General features: G+C 55.7%; 2 protein-coding genes across 6 annotated transcripts; one reads left to right on the plus strand and one right to left on the minus strand.

Moving 5' to 3' along the window:
* Positions 1 to 315: 315 nt before the first annotated feature.
* On the plus strand, positions 316 to 10870 carry Pias3 (protein inhibitor of activated STAT 3). Of its 5 annotated transcripts, none has more exons than XM_028854113.2 (14): positions 316 to 1507; positions 4334 to 4805; positions 4964 to 5048; positions 5191 to 5241; positions 5447 to 5537; positions 6229 to 6363; positions 6547 to 6652; positions 7150 to 7223; positions 7329 to 7489; positions 8401 to 8534; positions 8616 to 8784; positions 8939 to 9072; positions 9205 to 9242; positions 9717 to 10870. In XM_028854113.2, the coding sequence occupies exons 2-14, from the start codon at positions 4391 to 4393 to the stop codon at positions 9981 to 9983; spliced, it is 1860 nt and encodes a 619-aa protein (XP_028709946.1). In that variant the 5' UTR covers positions 316 to 1507; positions 4334 to 4390; the 3' UTR covers positions 9984 to 10870. The 5 variants fall into 5 exon arrangements, with proteins under 5 accessions (XP_028709946.1, XP_028709947.1, XP_028709944.1 ...); XM_028854114.2 differs by having other exon boundaries at positions 4388 to 4805; XM_028854111.2 differs by lacking the exon at positions 316 to 1507 and adding an exon at positions 2113 to 2219.
* Positions 10871 to 10949: 79 nt separating this feature from the next.
* On the minus strand, positions 10950 to 13384 carry Nudt17 (nudix hydrolase 17). Its single transcript, XM_037206914.1, is given in 9 exon segments — positions 10950 to 11175; positions 11292 to 11450; positions 11778 to 11914; positions 12048 to 12146; positions 12408 to 12500; positions 12624 to 12649; positions 12829 to 12933; positions 12936 to 13011; positions 13162 to 13384. Coding segments are annotated over 8 exon segments (885 nt in total). The 5' UTR covers positions 13354 to 13384; the 3' UTR covers positions 10950 to 11175; positions 11292 to 11293.
* Between the last annotated feature and the right edge of the window lie 540 nt (positions 13385 to 13924).

Consider the following 13924-nt stretch of genomic DNA (forward strand, 5'->3'; position numbering starts at 1 on the left):
AGGAAAAAAAAAAAAAAAAGGAAATTTCTCTATGGTTTATTGTCAGTGAAGGCTTGATTTATGTACTTACTTTTCTATTCCTATTTACCTGAGGCCTGGGGTCACCAAAAAAGTCTTGAATAAAAAGGGATATCAAGTCTAAGAGGAAACAAAACAACAGGGGTCAGCGATGAGCTCCGGTGGCCGTGAGCTCAGGTGGCCGTGAGCTCCGGTGGCTGGGCCAGTGGCTCAGTGGCACAGCCCTTGCCCAGCCTGTACAAGGTCCGGGGTTCACCCCCAGAAGGGACAAAAAGTATCAGGGCCTGAGTAAGACGCAGAGGCCAGAGGCAGCAGGTGGGACTTAGGGCTAAATACTTCGTCTGGATTCAGCTTGAGGGGCATCATTTCAGGCAGCAAGGACACTCCTCTCCCATGCCCAGTGTTAGGAGAGAGTGGTCATTTCCCTAGGAACAAAACCCAGGAATCGGTCAAATGCGTGTATCAGGCACCTAGGAATATTGTTAGCACCGTATGGCTTGCAGCTTGGGTTGGTGCTCATGGAAAGGATCACAGCGAAGGCTTAGGCTAAATGGGATTATTCCTAGTATTTATTAAAGCCGTTTATTTTCTGTATGCTCACTGTTTGCGTAACAACCTGCCTCTGAAGTAGACTGAGCTTTCGAAAGGTTTTAAGTCCTCAGCACCTAACAATCCCTCATTAGTACTTTAATATTTACCCCCTCTCCCCTTGTCAACGACTTACTGGACAAATACATTATCCCTTAGGCCCCAAACAACTACACAATGTGGCTTTACAAAACCTAGTATAAGGCACACTGCCCTAAAGTAGCTACCTTCATAGATAAATGAATTACTCAAGTCTGCGAGTGAGTGGCCAGCTTGGTTGAGACAGGGCCCACGGGGGGCGGGGCAAAGCTTTGGAGGAGGGAGTAGGCACTTCAAAGAGGGGCAGAAGTGTCTCCTCCGTGTGTGTACCTCTCCTGTGTTCGTTTGAACGACACCAAAACTGTGGGATCCCTGTTGTTGTAAGCAGATTTGAAGGTCGGGTGATAGAGGGCCATCTGCGGGGTTTGGACTGTCTATTTTCCTTTTGCAGCCCAGGCTTCCCGCTAGGCAGATGGAGATCTCGTCCTAGAACCTCTTTCAACAGCCAGATTCCCGGGGCACACAGTCTTGCCTCCCCGCCCAGCCCAGTCCTGGCACTCCTGCAAGGAATCAGAGTTACTGCGCCGTCGAACGCCGAGAACCTCTTCTCTCCCAAGCGCTCCCAGGAGTTAACATCTCCCGCCGGCTCCTGGGCTCCGCCCCCTCTCCCCTCTCCCCGGTCCTGGCGGGCTTATCCTGGAGGGGGCGGCCTCAGCAGCAACGCTAGCCCGGGCGGAGCTCCGGCCCGGGCGGAGCTGAGGCTGCAGCGTCCAGCGGCTGGGACCCAACTCGGGCTGTGCAGCCTGCGGGGAGCCCCGCGAGCCCGGTCCGCCCTGGGGCCCACCCCTCCGCAACTCTGCTGGTAAGTCTTGCTTTCCGCGCCCAACTTTGCTGCCGTCCAGCCTTGAGTCGTGCGGCGATAAGCCGGAGCTGCTACGCTTGTGGCTGCTGTGTGTTCGGGGGAGGAGAAGGATCGAGGACAGCCGTCTCCAACCGTTCCCAAGTCCCCAACTTCCCTAAGAAAGGGCCAAGCGCGTCGCTCCGGGAGTCGGCAGAACTCTGGGACTTCGCTGGCTAAACTTGCAGCTCCCGGGGTGCGGAGGGGGAGACCGGGGGGGGGGGACGGGACGGGACCCGGGCTCCAACTTCGCCGCCCCTCCCCCTTCCTCGGAGCTCCGGCAGTTCCGGATACTTCCCCCGCCCCCCCCATCTCTCAAGGATCCTTGGCCCCGAAAAGCCCATCCCTTCGGGCCCGCCTCCTCTCCGTTACCCGCAGGGCCCCGCGATCCCCGTGCCGCACACTCCCCGCGGGGCCACCGCGTCGCCCGCCGCCCGTCCACCGGCGGGGACACTCGCCGGGCGCGGCGGGCCGCGGAAGAAGGGGCGAGGCCGGCGGCCGTCCGAAGCCCGGCGGGCGGGGCCGGGAAGGGAGGCGTAGGGGGCCGGACGGGCGGAGCAGGCGGCCTTTGCGGCCGGCGCTGGGGCGGAGAGTTTGCGCCGGTCCCTGGCCTGAGCTCCGGCTCGGGCTGGGGCGCCTGCGATGTCTCAAGATGGCGGAGCTGGGCGAGTTAAAGGTACCGGGGCCCCCCTCCCCCGGCCCCGGCGGGACCCGATCGCCCGCGCGCCGCGGCGGGGAGGCGACCCGGCTGGGCGCCGCGGGGCCCGGGTGGCCGCGGGCGACGTGTCAGGGCCGGGCCGCAGGGATGCGCGGGCAGCGGCCGCGGGCAGCAGGGGCTGCGGCGGCGGCGGCGGCGGCACCCCGGGGGCGGGGCCGCGGGGCAGATGCAGGGGTGGGGCGGAGGGTGGAGGTGGGGGGGGGGAGAGAGAGAAAAAAAAAATTGTCGCCGCGGGGGGCCGAGGCACAGGGGGGCGGGGACGTGGGCCGGAGCCGCTCTTCGTAGCCTAGGTGGTTGCAGGGGAGTGTCAGGCGCGCGCGCGCGCGACGGCGAGAGAGAGAGAGATCCGCGCCAGGGGCGGAGGGGCGAGTCCATCGGGCCGAGGGGTGCGGCCGTCAGTGGGGCGGAGGGAGACGCAGGGATGGCGTCCCAGAGCCCGAGGCTGGCTGCAGGCTGCAGGCTCCCGGGGACGGGGACGTGCAGCCCGGGAGGGAGGCTCTGGGGCTGCGCTTGGCATCCGAGCCTGGGGAAGGACCAGTGGGCGGCCGAGGCGTCGGGGGCGGGGCTCTATGGGGGTGTCCCTTAAGTTAGGATGGGGCAGGAGCATCCTGCTGGCTGAGCTGGCTCAAGGAGGCGCGGTCGGTGGAGAGGTGGAGGAGCGTGAGCCCCCAGGGTCGGAGAAATAAGTTAGAAAAGCCCACGGAGAAATAAAAACAAGTAGGCGGAGCTGAGAGCGGGAAGGTAGAGGGGGAAAGGTTTTCACCACATTCCTGGAAAGGAGTCCAAGAGGAAAAGAACTTGGGGAGCTCATGAGCTGCCTGCGCCTCGTGACTGGGTCTTCTAGACATTCACAGAAGGGAGCCCTACAAGGAGGGAGATCTTGCCCCTCTCCCCCAGTCTTCAGGAAACCACTTCTAAGGGCGTCCCTCGGAACCTCAGACCTTCATCGGCCCCGTCTTCTGGCTTTTCTCCATCCTGGTCCTGGACAGACTTGAGTTCTAGCCCCTGGGTCATCACCCTTTAGGAGCTTATTTTTGAGCTGGGCGGTGCTGGCACATGTACTCGGGAGGCAGAAGCAGGCGGGTCTCTGTGAGTTCGAAGCCAGTCTGGTCTACAGAGTTGAGTTCCAGGACAGCCAGGGCTACACGGAGAAAGCCTGTCTTGAAAAAAAACCAAAAAACAAACAAACAAACAAACAAAAAAGCTTGCTTCTGTGCCCTGGTCCATGGATACCAGTCTCGTTCTCCTGGGGTCTCTGTGAGAACTTTGCTTTGGTTTCCACCCCTGTGGGAGAGAAAAGATATTAGTTCCTGACCGATGGAGTAAGTCAGGCTAATTACCTAGACTTGTGGATTCATCCTTCTCCCCTACAAGTTTTGGTAGCTTCCTTCTAGTAAAACAGGATTAAAGGAGTGTGTGTATGTAAATAATGTAAAAAGCGTATGTGTGAGCTGGTGGTGGCGGCGGGCGGCGGGCGGCGGTGCACGTCTTTAACCCCAGCACTCGGGAGGCAGAGGCAGGTGGATCTCTGTGAGTTCGAGGCCAGCCTGGTCTACAGAGCGAGATCCAGGACAGGCTCCGAAACTACAGCGAGAAACCCTGACTTGAAAACAAACAAAAGTGTATGTGTATTTGTGAGTGTGGATGATGATGGAGTGTTGAACTCTGACCTAAAATCCCTGACCATCAAAGATTCAGTTCAGAGATACGGGGAGAATAGAGGTGGATTGAGGTGGTTGGGAGGGTGGGCCGTGGGGTACAATCCTCTAGCCACCTGGCCTCTGTCTTCCTCACGGGACTGCCTGGCCTGAATCCTTCTCTTTCTCCTGGTGTCCAATCCTTTTCCCAGGAGGCAGGGACACCATGGGCGTCTGAGCCCTGGAGAGACTATAATCGGCTTAAGGGAATGTCTGGATTAGGGGTAGGGATGGGGCTAGGTGGTCCCTGTGGGTTCAGCTGGTCAGGTCAGCTACCCGGAGGTGGTGCCCTTGTTTTAGAGTGCTTTTCCACACTGGGGGTGGAGGGGAGGGGCCCTGTCCTCCAGGAGCTCAGCTTCCATGTCGTATCCACAGGACGGACGGACGGGCCTTTGTGATGTGGGATCCTTTCTGTGCCCCTCTCCCCAGCACATGGTGATGAGTTTCCGGGTGTCTGAGCTCCAGGTGCTCCTTGGCTTCGCTGGCCGGAACAAGAGCGGACGGAAGCACGAGCTCCTGGCCAAGGCCCTGCACCTCCTCAAGTCCAGCTGTGCCCCCAGCGTCCAGATGAAGATCAAAGAACTTTACCGCAGGCGCTTTCCCCGGAAGACCCTGGGCCCCTCCGACCTGTCCCTGCTCTCCTTGCCGCCTGGCACCTCTCCTGTGGGCTCCCCAGGCCCCCTGGCCCCCATGCCACCCTCCCTCCTCACCCCTGGCACCTTGCTGGGCCCTAAGCGTGAGGTGGACATGCACCCCCCTCTGCCCCAGCCTGTGCACCCCGACGTCACCATGAAGCCACTGCCTTTCTATGAAGTCTATGGGGAGCTCATCCGGCCCACCACCCTCGGTATGGCTGGCTGGGGTCCCTCGGAATCTCTTTCTGGACTCGGGTTCAGGCTGGACTTTTTTTCTGTTAGATTTTCGTCTGGTAGGGCCAGCAGTCTGGGGTGGGAGCGTGGCTTCCGAGGCATGGGCCTGGGAATGACTCTGTCTTTGTGTCCTCAGCGTCCACCTCCAGCCAGAGGTTTGAGGAAGCGCACTTTACCTTCGCTCTCACTCCTCAGCAGGTGCAGCAGATCCTCACATCCAGGTGCCTCTCCCGTCCCGCCTTTGTCTCTCACCCCCCTCCCCTCCCACCCACTCCCACCCCCGTCTTCCGTCTGCGCCCTGGACATCTCTTTGGCTCTGTCCACCCCCGCCCTCTGAACCGACATTTCTCTTTCTTGTTGCAGGGAGGTTCTACCAGGAGCCAAGTGCGATTACACCATACAAGTGCAGCTGAGGTGAGTTGCTTCTTGACAAGGGTGGGTGCTGACCAGGGGTAGAACATACCCTCTTCCTGCCCTGCCCAGTCCACTCTGGCCCTGGGACTCTTCGGGATGCTGGGGGCTGCAGATACCTCCGACTGTTTTTTTTTTCCTAGCGTTCCCTGGACTCACCTCAGAAAAGTGCCACTTACCATTCACTCGCCCTGTCCTTCCTCACCAGGTTCTGTCTCTGTGAGACTAGCTGCCCCCAGGAGGACTACTTCCCCCCTAACCTCTTTGTCAAGGTTAATGGGAAACTCTGCCCCCTGCCGGTAGGTGGAGATTCTTCCCTTTTGGCAACAAATAAGTACAAAGTTTAAAAACCTCTTACGAAAAGATAATGCTGAGCACAGTGCCTGCCATGTAGTAGTTGCTCAGTTATTGGCAGAATCAGTATAATCTAGAGAGTATTAAAACAGGGCTGACTGGCAGGTCGGTCATGCTTCTGTGGCAGGTCGCACAAACTGTGCTTGATAAATTTGTGTGTGTGTGTGGGGGGTCAAAGTTGGGTGAGTAGAAAAGTGGGGTGGTTCTGGGAAGAACTGAGGATGGGAGTGAATAGGATCAAAACACATGGTATGAAATTCTCAAAAAATTAGTAAAAAAACCGAGTCAAATAAAATAGGACTGAATAATTTTCATCAGAACCCAGAGGAGGGACACTAGTTTAATACAAAGGTTTAGAAAAGACTTCTAAGAGGTTATGATGTCAGATGAGAGGAAGATTCTCGTGTCTCTGTTGTTCCCCGGGACTCAGTGACTGGTTCCTGGGTTAAGAAATAAGCCCCCCCATGCCCCCCAGAAGTGAACCTCTCACACGGCCTGTGTAGAGCTCTTACCGAGTGGATCCCTACTCCTTTGCTGGCCTCCCTCCAGAGAGTAACCTGAGACAGGATTGCTGTTGTTAGAGTGGAACCCCTTCCCAGTGCTCTGACTCCACTAATGAGTCCCTCCCTTCCTCAGGGTTACCTCCCCCCCACCAAGAACGGAGCTGAGCCCAAGAGACCCAGCCGCCCAATCAACATCACATCCCTGGCTCGGCTCTCAGCCACCGTCCCCAACACCATCGTGGTTAATTGGTCATCTGAGTTTGGACGGGTGAGCATGGCCGGAGGCCTGTAGAGGCTGCAGGGGAGTCGTCTAGTTTGGGGTTGGGGATTCATCCTGCTCTTTATGGGCCTCTCTGCGTAGGACCACATCTCTGGTCTTTGCGAGACAAAGTATGGGGGAAGGGGGAGAGAGGAAGCAGAAGCTAATTCTCCCTCCCCCTTCCCCAAGTAGAATTACTCCTTGTCTGTGTACCTGGTGAGGCAGTTGACTGCAGGGACCCTTCTCCAAAAACTCAGAGCAAAGGGGATCCGGAATCCGGACCATTCCCGGGCACTGAGTGAGTAGCATTTCCCTCCTTCCACCTTGGGCTCAGGGCTTCCTGCTGCTCCCCAGGGATTATCACCAACTCTGTTACACAGTCTCCAGCCCACCCCAACCCCTGTGCTCCTCCTCAGTCTCTGTGGTTGAGGATTAGAGCCTCAAGCAATGGCAATAGCTTTGCATTCCCAATCATACAACAGTTCCGTATCTCCAAGACCCTAATTCCACCCCCACTGAGTTCTGAGTTCTGTGTCCTGAGAAGCCCTGAGCTTCATTCAATCTAAGCCTCACACGATGCTTCGCTTCCATCGAGGTCGTCTCTAATGTCGCCCACATTTCACCCTGTGGTGTTTAAACATCTGCAGGGATGGAGAAATCTCTTTTCCATACCCAGCCTTCTCGATCCAGATCCACTCCTGTGACTTGCCATGGGCCCCCCGAGACTCCGCTCAGCTGCCTCCAGGCTGCCTCCGGCCTTGCTGACCCCACGCTCTCACATCACTCTTGTTTCAGTCAAGGAGAAGCTGACCGCTGATCCTGACAGTGAGGTGGCTACTACAAGTCTCCGGGTGTCACTCATGTGCCCGGTGGGTACACGGGGCGAGCGGACGTGGGAGGAAGGTGGGGTTAAAGTCTGAAGACGGTTCCTGAGGGTACTAGAGCAGTTTTCTAGATGAGCTCTCTCTCATCAGCTCGGGAAGATGCGCCTGACCGTCCCATGCCGCGCCCTTACCTGCGCTCACCTGCAGAGCTTCGACGCCGCCCTCTATCTACAGATGAATGAGAAGAAGCCAACGTGGACGTGTCCAGTGTGTGATAAGAAGGCTCCCTATGAATCTCTCGTTATTGACGGGTAGGGCTTTGCCGCTTCCCTCTGTCCCAGGACAGTCACTTAGATGCCTTCCCCACTTCAGGGCTTACTTCTCCTGGGTCTCAGTTCTCTCTGCATCTCCTTTAGTCATCCACAGTGTGTGACACTCAGGACTTAGAATAGATGACATCGTGCTCAGCGTTTTGCATGCATTGTCTCACTGAGTCCTGATAATAGCCCCACAACATATGTGTCATGGTTACAGGTGAGGAGGGGGACAGAGCCGAAGGTCACATTTGTGAGTGGCAGAGCCATACATTGAATTGTTCCAGTAGATTGCCGATGACAACCGTGGGAACTTCCCACAGCACGTGGCAGTCACATTCCTTTTCACTTTTACTATTCCAAATGACATTTATTAGATTGGCACAATAAGGTTTGTTTTTTGAGGTCCTGGATATACTTACATAGCTAGACTTCCGCCACCCCCACAAGGGAATACTTTTTTTGGTCCTAAGTAGACTTAGTTCCCTTCCACAGCTTCCGTTAGGGCTCTCACGGGGTCTTTTGAGAAGGTTTAAGCCTGCACCTAAAATTTGTGAAGTTTGCTGGGTCTGGTGGCGCACACCTTTAATCCCAGCATTCACTCTGGAGGCAGAGGCAGGCGGATATCTGAGTTTGAGGCCAGCCTGATCTACAAAGTGAGTTCTAGGACAGCCAGGGCTACCCAGAGAAACCCTGTCTTCTAAAAAAAAAAAAAAAAAAACCAACTTGGGACCCATGCTAAGCAAGTGCTCTGTTATTGAGCTACAGTTCCAGCCTGTGCTTTATTTCTGTGCCAGCAACAACCCAGAGAGGTCCAGTAGGGTGCATAATAGAGATGAGGAGACTGAGGCACAGGAAGCGTGTCTCAGCCAGCGCCCAGCCCCATGAATCCCCATGTCCTCTCCTAGTTTATTCATGGAAATTCTTAACTCCTGCTCGGATTGTGATGAGATCCAGTTCATGGAGGATGGATCCTGGTGTCCAATGAAACCTAAGAAGGAGGCATCTGAGGTTTGCCCCCCGCCAGGGTATGGGCTGGATGGTGAGTGACCCCCTGCTTCCCAATTGAGCTAAATCATGGATGGTCCTTTTTCTGAGACACAGTCTTCTTGACCAATCACAGGCCTCCAGTATAGCTCAGTCCAAGAGGGAAATCCATCGGAGAATAAGAAGAAGGTTGAAGTTATTGACTTGACAATCGAAAGCTCATCCGATGAGGAAGATCTGCCCCCACCCAAGAAGCACTGTCCTGTCACGGCGGCCGCCATTCCAGCCCTTCCTGGAGGCAAAGGGTAGGTATGAGAAAAGGCTGCATCTGTAGCAGGAGGGGCGGATGGCAGACCTGCTTTCTGATCACAGGCAGGCTTTGGGGCAGGGAAGGGTGGGCGGAACGGGACCTCGGGCCGCTGTGCTTGGCCTTTTCTCCAGCTCCTTCTCTCTACTCAGAGTCCTGACTTCTGGCCACCAGCCATCTTCGGTGCTGCGGAGCCCTGCCATGGGCACACTGGGCAGCGATTTCCTGTCCAGTCTCCCACTACATGAGTACCCACCTGCCTTCCCACTGGGGGCCGACATCCAAGGTATGACACTGATCCTAAGTGGGTGGGTGGGGGTCCCGCCCTGTTCCTCTACAGAGCCCCAGGGGCAGGGGGATTATTTCTTGTGGTGAAGGGGTCAGCAGGGGGTTGATTTTGATTTTTCTTTTCCTACAGGTTTAGATTTATTTTCTTTCCTTCAGACTGAGAGTCAGGTAAGTGGTCGTTCCTAGCAAGATCTAAGATCTCGGAAGAGTCCTTTTTAGACCCCGACGGCACTGTCTTTCCCTGTCCAATTTCCCTAGGGATTCCAAATGCTTTTCTGTGAGAGGAGAATGTAGCAGCTTATCTCCCTGAGAACTTCGTGTTCACACCTGTGTCTTCCTAGCTCCTTTCATGTAGTCTCCTTCTGTCCACCTGCCCCCACATGTACTTAGAGCCTTCCCCTGTGGATGTTCTACATATTTCAGACACCCATGAGGCCAAGAACTGGGTATCTGGCAGGTGTGTCTCAAGGCAGGGCAGAGAGGAAGGGTCTGGGGAAGGAGGACAGAGATGGAGAGGCCCCCTGCTTCTCTTGTCCAGAATGCCTTGAGATCCACAGGGTTGGTACCCCACAGAGCAGTTTCAATGGGTGTTGGGAGGTGGCGAGTCGAGACCAAGCCTGAAGCTGTGTCCTTCATCCCCAGCACTATGGTCCTTCTGTCATCACATCGCTCGATGAACAGGAAACCCTCGGCCACTTCTTCCAGTACCGGGGAACCCCCTCCCACTTCCTGGGCCCGCTGGCCCCCACACTGGGAAGCGCTCACCGCAGCTCCACTCCAGCGCCCCCTCCTGGCCGTGTCAGCAGTATTGTGGCCCCTGGGAGTTCCTTGAGGGAAGGGCACGGAGGACCCCTGTCTTCAGGCCCCTCTGTGACTGGCTGTCGGTCAGATGTCATTTCCTTGGACTGAGTTACTTGGATCATGAAACTCTCATTGGCCCCCAGCACTGAGCGGATGTGCTGTGGAGTCCCAACCCCTGGGTACCCTGATCCCTCAGGGGTCTTGGCCAGAGGCCAGACCAGGCCTTCATGGATACCTGCTTTTGGCCTTATCTCTGCCTAACGAGGCTGGTACTCAAAGGGTTAACATTTAACCTGTTTTAAAGGGTGTTGGGGTCTGTCTTTGGAAGTGTTCTTCGATGGTGGCACATTCCTTGGGGTATGGTGACCTAGGCGGTGGGAGGCAGATGGAGGGTTACGGGCTGAGGGAAGAGGGGTTCCTCAGCCTTTACCAGATCTACAGCCTCTTGGGGAAAAGGCATGTTCCTGGCCCTCCAGACGCCTTCCCAAACCCAAACGTCTGTCCTTTTCATGTCCATTCCGTTCTCTCTGGCCACACAGTCAGGTGGCAGATCTGAGACATGAAGCTTCAGAGATGGACAGAGAACTCTATTTTGGGTTGCGGATTTCTTTTTTGTACATAACTAAGAAAGCCCCAATTATCCAAAGATGACTTCCCCTGCCTTTTCCTTCCCAGTATGACTTGAGGAGGAAACAAGGTCTTAGTCCTGATTCCCAGGGGCTCGGGAGCAGGACGTGGCCTGCCTACTGCCTGGGTCTCTCTATTTATATATTTAAGTTCACAATGTTTCTTATGCTAAACAACCAAGGGCCTACGCGTCTAGTGACCTGTGGCCAGGCCTAGATCATTCTGCACCTTTTGTGGGCCGTGGAGGCTCTGTGTTCTCCTTCCCACTCCTCAGGCCCCTTTAGGGCCAAGGCCCTATGTCGTGATGTTACTTTTTATCCTCAGAGTTGTAGCAGAGTTCTCACCTACAATAAAGGTTGTGAATGTTCTGTGAGCGTCCTGGAGAAGGGATTTTGAACCTCACTTTCCAGACGCCTGGTTTGTGGGTCAGATGGTCCATGTTCCATCGTTTCACTTTTAAAATATTTTATTGCTGTGTATGTGTGTGTATGTATGTGCATGTGTGCCTTGGCTTTGCATGTGGACGTCAGAGGCCGGCTTCATGGTGTAGGACCTCTCCTGCCACATTGAAGGAGATTGCAGGCGTTGAACTCAGGTCTCAGGTGTTTGCAGCAGAAGCCTTTATATCCACCATCTCACAGACTCCCATCCTTCCTTTGCTGGTCCGGGCTCCCTGTAAACTTCACTTTTACCTGGAGGGAGTAGGGGCATTCCCAGCAAGCATATGGTGTCCACATGAACACTAGCCATCCCAACCCAGTGCTGTGGTACCCTCAGGTCATTCCTTACCTTCACCTCCCCAGATGCTGCAGCCAGAGCCTGAGAGCAAATTTGGTCCCCGCACTGACCCGTTCTTTGTCCTCTGCTGTGGTTGGGGTTGTCCGCAGGAGTGTGGACACGGGCAGGAGCAGAGGTTGGGCCCCTCCGTCGGCCCTCAGTTCGGTTGCACTGGATTACGACAGTTTCTGTCTGGGTTGTGCCTTGTCACAATGAACTTCAGTATGTTGGGCCATTTAATCCTCCCGACTCTTAGGTAAGGCAAGCGGGTGCTAACCTCACTCAACAGAAAGGAAACACACTCAAGGAGGCTAAGTGACTCTCCTGTGGGAGAGTAGGGCTCAAACCACAGTCTTCATTTGGAGTCTGATCTCAGGTGGTCTTTTCGTTATCAGTAGGGCGACTCGCTCCCTAAATCTCTTCCACAACATGCAATCCCCCCACGTATGCATATGCATGTATGTTGTTGTGTGCCGATTGCTAAAGTCAAACTCTTACGGGAGAGAGGGCGGTAGGTCCTGGGGGAGACGTCTGGGTGTCTCTGTGCCATCCTCTGTGGCAGCCACAGCCGTTGCTACATCTGGTCCCAGCCACATAAAGGCACTCACCTCATTTGGATTTATTTGGATCCGGGCCTGGGGATAGACATGTTGATGCATCACTTAGGGGAAGAGGCCACAGGAGGAGGCAGCCTGTAGCTTAGTTTATCCCCCATCCTCTTCGTCACAGAGCCAGGTGGCATGCTCTGTCCCCTACCGCCAAGCCTACCTGGAGCTGCTGCTGCGACTCCTGGGAGATCACGAGTATGAAGAGAACAAGGTGATGGTATTTGGGGAAACCCCAGCTCAGCCTAGGAGGGTAGGCAGACTGAAACAGAACAAAGCCAAAACCAACACGGCATATGGAGAAACGTCCTATTTTTGAGACTTTGTCAACAGAGCTTTAGGAAGACAAAATGCTGGCCCACAGCCCGAGGAGTGGGTGGTAGGTAACCTAACAGGTGAGAGGGACATAGGGGAGGGCCATGGTTTGGGGACCCCATTCCACCCACATTTCTTTTTCCCCAGTGGCCAAGGCAGATAAGGATTGTTCAGTGGGCCTTAGAGGTCGTTGAGGGCTCTGTCTCACCTCCCACAACCCCAGAAGGACGCAAGAGAACTGGTCCCGGGGCAGTTGTAACCCACACTCTTCCTGCAGCTCTCGAAGCCCACACTCCAGTATCTGGGAGTCAAAGGGAGCAGCAGGTCAGAGTGTCCCAAGCTTAACCCCATGCCCATTGTCCCTCAGCCCACACCCAAGGTGACCCCACTCCTGGGTCTCCTGGTTGGGTCGGCAGACTGGTACCTCCTCATCAAGTTCCATGTGGCCACCTAGAAGAATAGACCCAAGAGTGAACGGTGATTGCCTTCACCAGGGACCCCATCCTCCACTGGGCAGGGGAAATTTGTAGCTGTGGATGCTGACCTTGGGCCACCACTGTACGGGACTACCCAATAGCAACGTGGAGGGAAAGGGCATTGTCTTCCATAGTCTGTTCTTAGGCGCTCACCTGGAGGGACCCAGATGTTGGGGGAAATGGGGAGGGTGCATGTCCTTCGGGTCAACAAGACAGTCTGGTCACTGGACTGAAGAATGACAGCCACAGCCACATCCACCCTCTATTCGTGGTCAGTTCGGTCCTGGAGCCCCCAGGCTGCTGGTCCAGAGCCGCAAAAGGGCAGAAAGGGGGTCTCTGGCAAGAGGGGGTTGCCCGGGCTAAGGCTTTGAAGCAGGGTTGGACTTTCAGAAATTAGGGGTGCCGCGGTGGGAGCTGGCCTGTCGCCACCCGCCCGCACCCTCTCGCTGTCCTCCCTCCTTTCCCTGCTGGTTCCCTTGTCCCGACCTGGATGGGAAGCCTCTCCGAGGCGCCGGGGAACGAATGGCTGGAGAGGACAAGCCGTCCTCGCTCCAAGCTGCAGTGCGCGTGCCACGGCCCCGGTCCTTGCTCGGCGCCCAGGAGGCCACACACACTCTGCATGAAGTTCGCCGACTCCAGGCGCCCGGCGATGCGCAGCAGCAACCGGAGAGCAGCCATCGCGCTGCTCCGGTCGCCGCTTGCCTGGCGCCCCCTGGTGGCCCAGCGTCATGAGGCGTGTGACTTCCGGTCCGCCTGTGCAAGCCAGATTTTCCAGACAGGCTGGGAAATTTAGACACAACTTTTGGGGGCAATCCCTGAGTGTAATGCTCATAAAACACAAAGAAACCCGCTACATGTTCTCATTTCCTCTTGGGTTCTTTCTGACTTCTCCGTTTGGGACAACAATGCCCAGGCTGAATGATTTCTGGAGAGGCATGTAATTCCCCACCAACCCTAGGCTGAAGTTCACCTAAGGCCCCGTCCACCTCTCAGCAAGTAAGCGCCTTAAATTAATTACGGCTCCATATCAGACGCCTAACAATTTTTAAAAAATGTAAAGCAGGGTCTCATGTAATCCAAGATAGCCTCAAACTTGTGTAGCCAAAACAGATGTTGGCCTTCTGACTACCAGGCCTCCATGTTGTGTAGTTCTGAGGATCAAACCCAGGGCTTCTGTACATATCATGCTTAATAAGTGATGGTGAGTAGCTTGAAGGCTACGATCTTTTATCTTAAAAAAAAAAATCAC

Source organism: Peromyscus leucopus, chromosome 6, assembly GCF_004664715.2.
Source record: "Peromyscus leucopus breed LL Stock chromosome 6, UCI_PerLeu_2.1, whole genome shotgun sequence".
NCBI lineage: Eukaryota > Metazoa > Chordata > Mammalia > Rodentia > Cricetidae > Peromyscus > Peromyscus leucopus.